Source organism: Calidris pugnax, unplaced genomic scaffold (genome assembly GCF_001431845.1).
Source record: "Calidris pugnax isolate Ruff unplaced genomic scaffold, ASM143184v1 scaffold558, whole genome shotgun sequence".
NCBI lineage: Eukaryota > Metazoa > Chordata > Aves > Charadriiformes > Scolopacidae > Calidris > Calidris pugnax.
This window is the reverse complement of record NW_015093088.1, coordinates 130,515-135,878: the sequence shown is the minus strand read 5'-3', so window position 1 is coordinate 135,878 and position 5,364 is coordinate 130,515. Positions and strand designations below refer to the sequence as shown.

The window sequence follows — 5,364 nt, the reverse complement described above, 5'->3', positions numbered from 1 at the left end:
CCACACACACACTCCCCCCTTTTCCCACACCCTGCTCTGCTCCCCACAGCCCCGGAGGGGACACCCCCACGAAGAGGGGACACCCCCACGGAAGAGGGGACACCCCCACCGAAGAAGAAGGGACATCTCCGGAGCTGGGGCCATCTTGTCTGTGCCTTCTTCGCCATCCTCCTCCTCCTGAGAGAGGCCTGACCGACCTTCCTCATCCTCCCCCAGCTTCCTCTTCCTCCCCCGAGCGGGGAAACAGCCTGTTAACCCTTTGGCTGCCGCTCCTGCCGAGGTGCTGCTGCTGCTGCTGCCACGGAGGGTCCCACCCCACCAGCCCTGCTGCCCAAGGAGAAAGGTGACGGGGGGGCCCCCTGGGGTGACACCCGGTTTTGGGGGGCGATGCCTTGCTTCTGGAGCAGGAAGGACAAGCGGAAGGGGGGCCTCCCCCCACCGCCGGCCTCCCGAGCTGTGGATTTGGGGTTGCTCATCCAAGAGAGGGGGCCTGGGACCCGGGTGGAAGGTCCACCCAACATCCCGGGACTGGGGGAGCCGAGGGAGGAGATTTTGGGGTTCTGCCGGGCGCAGCACCCCGATAAAGGGCAAGGGCTGAGCAGGTTCCTGCGGTTGGTGGGACACGAAGCACCCCAGCAGTGTCGGGATTCCCAGGAAACTCCAGAGAGCCGGAGAGGCGCCGGGATGCAGGGACAGGATGCCAAGAGATGTGTCCAGCTGAAGGGGAAAGCGCCCGAGAAGCCGGGGACCCACCAAAAACCCACCCGAGGTGGGGAAGCCCAGCAGAAAGAGGAGGCAGCCTCGGCCAAGGTGCGCAAGGGGGTCCCACACCTCCAGGAAAACGGTCGGGATGAGCTGATGGTTGGGTGTGAAGCAGGGCATGGGGAGGTGCCAAGGAGAGGTGGTGGCCACGGGGGTGAGAGGGGTCCAAGTCAGGTCCTGGTCCAGGCAGGAACCAGTGGGGGTGAGGGAAGAACCACCCGCTCGGCCCAGAGCCTGGGGTTGCAGGTGGAGGACAAGGCTGATGTCCCCATCCCTGGAGGGAACAGGGACAGGGAGGACTTGAACCCTCAGTCAGCAGAGGGAAGGTGTGGGGAGGAGCAGAGGAGGCAAGTGTGGGAGAAGCTGCAGCACCTGGGAGAAGACATGAAGAAGTGGGAAGGGAGGTCCACCAGGGAGCTGGGGGTCAGGCTGGTGGAGGTGATCCTGCAGACCAAAACCAGTGAGTACCCAATGGGAACGGGGAAGCAGAGAGAGTTGCTGGAGCTGGGGCAGGGGGACACGAGAGGCAGGGTGGGCAGCTCGGAAGAGGTGGGTGCTTTGGTGGACACCCCCGTGGACGTCACTGTGATGCAGCATGACCAGCCGCTGGAGGACCTTGCTGGGTACCATGACATGTACTGGAAAGATCACGAGCTCCTCACCATGATGGAGACATCTGACAACGAGCAGATCTGGGAGGACTCTGATGATGATGACCTCCTGGAGCGGGGAGGCCCACCACCCGTTCCTGAGCCCACAGTGGCCATGCTGTGTCTCAGGGTGCAAGAAGACAGAGACAAAGAGCGGTGGAGGGTGGAATTCCCCAACGTGTGGGCACGATACGAGACGGACTGCGGGATGGTGGCCGGGGAGGTGAACGTGAGCGGGGCACGGGTGCCCTTCCAACAGCAACCTCGGTTTCCAGCAGCCAAGGAGCAGCAGATGGCGAGCATCCTGCAGGCTCTGCTCAGAGATAACGTGGTGGTGAAGGGCACATCTTCCTCCAACAGCCCCGTGAGGCTCGTTCAAAAGCCCAGCTGGAAGACGTGTCGCCTGGTGCTGGACTGCAGAGCTATCAACAGGGCCACCCCCAAGGTGGTGGCTTCGGTGGACCTGGGCAAGGCCAAGATCCTCGCAAACCTCAGCCCCAAGAGCAGGTATTTCTCCAAGGTGGATCTCTCCAACGCCTCCTTCGCCATCCCCTTGGCAGGAAGCTCCAGAGCCAGGTTTGCCTTCACCTTCTGGGGCCAGCAGTACCTCTTCACCCGCTTGCCCGTGGGCTTCCACAGCACCACCACCATCCTGCACCAGCGGGTGAAGGAGATGTTGTCCCACCTGCCCCAAGAAGACCAACCTTGGGTTTTCTCCTACTCCGATGACATCCTCATCAGTGGGGAAACCCGAAAGGCTACTGAAGACCGAACGAAGAAAGTCCTGAAGCTGATCCAAAACACAGGCTTTAAAGCCAAGCTGGAGAAGGTGCAGCTGGTCCAGCCCAAGGTGACTTACCTGGGGATGACCATTGGGGCCAAGGGGTGGAAGACCCAGACCCGTGAGTTGGAGGCCATCATCGAAGCTTCTTGCCCAACGGATATCAGCAGCCTCCGCTCGCTGCTGGGGAAGTTGAGCATCGTGAAGGACCAGATCCCCAACTACTGGAAGTTGGTCTGGCCCCTCCAGCGCCTCCTCATGGGGCAGGTCAGATGGGGCTGGGAAGAGGAGCAGGAGAAGGCACTCAAACGCCTGAAAGGAGCCCTCTGGGCAGCACCCGTCCTGCGGTTCCCTGATAGAACCCAGCCCTTCATTATCCAGTTGACCACCGGCAAGGAGGAGGTGGGAGCCACCTTGCTGCAGGAGGACAGATGGGGCCGGCTGTTCCCGGTGAGATACAGCTCCCGCATGCTGAAGGGCCGTGCTGTCTCCTACCTGACCCAGGAGAAGAGGTGCCTGGCCGCCATCTGGGCCGTGGAGGCCTTCAAGACCCTGACGGAGTCAGCCCCTATCGTTATTCAGATGCTCCAGTCCCCTTCGAAGTACCTCCTACGGGGTGAAGTGTTGGGGTCCTGCAGGACCAACCCGCCCCCAACGCAGTGGTCTCTGCTGCTGGTGAACGAGAGGGCTGCTGGTGGAATGATGGTGAGGGAACCCCAGCCCTGGGAGTGGGGACACACCTTCCGCGTCCCCATCTCCACCGCTCCCTCCCTAAAGGAGCTGCCCTCCCACATCCCCAAGTCCAAAGTATGGTTCCTGGCCACCCAGGAGGGTTGCTCCACAAGCTTCGCTGCGGCCAACCTGGAAGAGCGGTGGCTGCTCGGGGTGGCTGAGGAGGACGCGGAGCTGGTGGCTCTCAGGGAGCTCCTGCGCTTTCACCAGGGCTCCTCATCCCTCTATTTGTACACCAACTGCCTGTCCTTGGTGGAAAGGTTGCAAGGCCTGATGGAGGAGTGGGAGTGGGACCCAAAGTTCTGGGCCACCTCCAGCGATGACTTGTGGTCGAGCCTCCTCAGGTGGCTCCACAACACCCCAGGGATGCTGCACATCAGGTACGTGGGAGGCCACGGGAGCATGGACCCGGAGGAGAGGAAGTGGAGCCAGAAAGTGGACAGGAGGGCATGGAAGATGGCCACCCTGGCCGTGGGCAACCAGCTGATGTGGGAGCCCTCCAGGTATGAGAAGCAAGAAATCATCGCCCGCTGCCACAGCTGGAAGCACGAGGGGGTGGAGAAGACCCTGGCGAGGGTGCGGCGGGTTGTCCTCTGGGAAGGTGACAGCGAGCAGGTGGCCCGTTGGGTGCAGAGGTGCCCCAAGTGTGCTGTAGACAGGGATGGAGGAGGCAGGATGCAGCCCCAACGGGCAGAGGGACCGTGGTCGGAGCTCTGGCTGGGCCACATCAGGGGCCTCCCCGAGAGCGAGGAAGGTGCCCGCTCCCTCTTGGTGGTGGTGGACGAGTTCTCGGGGTGGGTGGACGCCTTCCCGCTGTGGGAGGGGACGGTGCAGGAGATGGCCTGGGTGCTCTACGAGAAGGTCTTTGAGCGCTACGGGACCCCTCGCATGATCTACTTGCCCCAGGTGCCACGCTGGCTGCAGGATGTCCCCCGGCTGGTGATGAGGGAAGCTGGCCTGAAGCTCATATGGACCACCCTGCAGGCCAACCAGGAGGTCCCGGCCACCCAGACCCTGCAGCGGTTGGCCTGGGGGGCCGGCAAGGCCTGGGTGGAGATGCTGCCCTTGATGCTGGCGGGGGTCAGAGCCCTGCAGGCTCCAGGAGAGGTCCTTGGCCCCTACCAGATCATCTCAGGCTTCCCCTTGGAGGTGCGGTGGAGCTCTGAGAAGGCCAGTCCCCAAAGAAATGTCCTCCTCTGGCTCAGGGGGCTGCAGGAGTATGGCTACAAGCGGCGGACCGAAGCCGCGCTGCTGGAGGGTTGCCCGGGGAGGGATGCTCCATAGCCATAACCCCACCACCACCACCATCTCCTCCAGGAGATTGCTCTCTGTGGGTGTTGTGTTTCCTGGGGTGGGGAGAAAATGGGGGTACTGGGCTGACTGGGGGGCTTTTAGTCAGGACTGGAGGGCTTTTTAGGTAGAACTAGTGGGGGCTTTTAGGTAGGACTAGATAGTTGGAACTGGATGATCTTCAAAGTCCCTTCCAACCCAAACCGTTCTGTGATTCTATGTCAGGGAGGGAGAGCTTGCTGGGTATACTGGTTTTTGACTGGGATGGAGTTGGTCGGTCTTCATAGCTCTCCAGCTGTGGCCCAGCAGTGCTGGGAACACTGGGATGGTGTTGCCAGAACTGGGAACTGGGCTGGCTTTTTTGGGGGGGGTGGGACCATGGGGAGACGGTGAGCGATGGCCTTGTGCTGGCGTCACTGGTTTGGGTTTCTTTATTTCCCTCTATTTTTTCTACTTCTTCATTTATTAAACGGGTTTTACGTCAAGCCATGACTTTTCTTGCCTTTTTCCTCCCTGAGGTGGGTTTTGGCTGGGAAAGAGTTAAATCCTTCTGCAGTTTGGGCTGAGAACAGTGGTGATAAGGAGGATGCTTTCCTCAAGGTCTTTTCTGCTTCTCCCCCCTCCCCGAGGAATTCCAGACACCAAGGAATCGGCCTTGGGGAGCAATCAGGTCTTTGGGAGCTGTGGAGGAGGAGGAGGAGGAGGAGGAGGAGAGGAGCCACTAGTATTCAACACCCCAGTCTTGGATCCCCCTTGGTGACCTCCAGGTGACCTCCTGATGGTCTTCACAGGGTTGCAGGGTCAGTGTCCTTCTCCCTCTCTCCTGATGGAGAAAGAGGAGGAGGAGACACCAGTGTCCAACACCCCGGTCTCTACCCCTGTTGGTGATCTCCCAATGACCTCCTGATGGTCTTCTTCACAGGGTTGTGGGGTCCGTGTCCTTCTCCATCTCTCCAGGCTGTAGCTCTCCCAAGCCCCTCTGCTGCTTAAAATCATAGAAATCCTGGAATGTAGGTTGGAAAAGATCCTTGAGATCATCAAGTCCAACTGTTAAAACCAAGTGATGGAGGGCGACCACAAGCCCTGTGGCACGCAGACCCCTCAAGAACCCCAAACTCCGGTCCATTAGCCGGAGGAGGAGCAGCGAGG

The 5,364-nt window shown here is 60.8% G+C and overlaps 1 protein-coding gene across 2 annotated transcripts; it reads left to right on the top strand.

Moving 5' to 3' along the window:
• The first annotated feature begins 51 nt into the window (after positions 1–51).
• LOC106900664 lies at positions 52–4,700 on the top strand. Of its 2 annotated transcripts, none has more exons than XM_014962810.1 (2): positions 52–343; positions 603–4,700. In XM_014962810.1, exon 2 carries the CDS (start codon positions 685–687, stop codon positions 4,207–4,209), a length of 3,525 nt encoding a protein of 1,174 aa, XP_014818296.1. In that variant the 5' UTR covers positions 52–343; positions 603–684; the 3' UTR covers positions 4,210–4,700. The 2 variants fall into 2 exon arrangements, with proteins under 2 accessions (XP_014818296.1, XP_014818297.1); XM_014962811.1 differs by having other exon boundaries at positions 52–810; positions 1,357–4,700.
• Positions 4,701–5,364: the final 664 nt, after the last annotated feature.

Coding starts and splice junctions, on each gene's coding strand:
- LOC106900664 (XM_014962810.1), top strand. CDS start 685: ATGCAGGGACAGGATGCCAAGAGATGTGTCCAGCTGAAGGGGAAAGCG.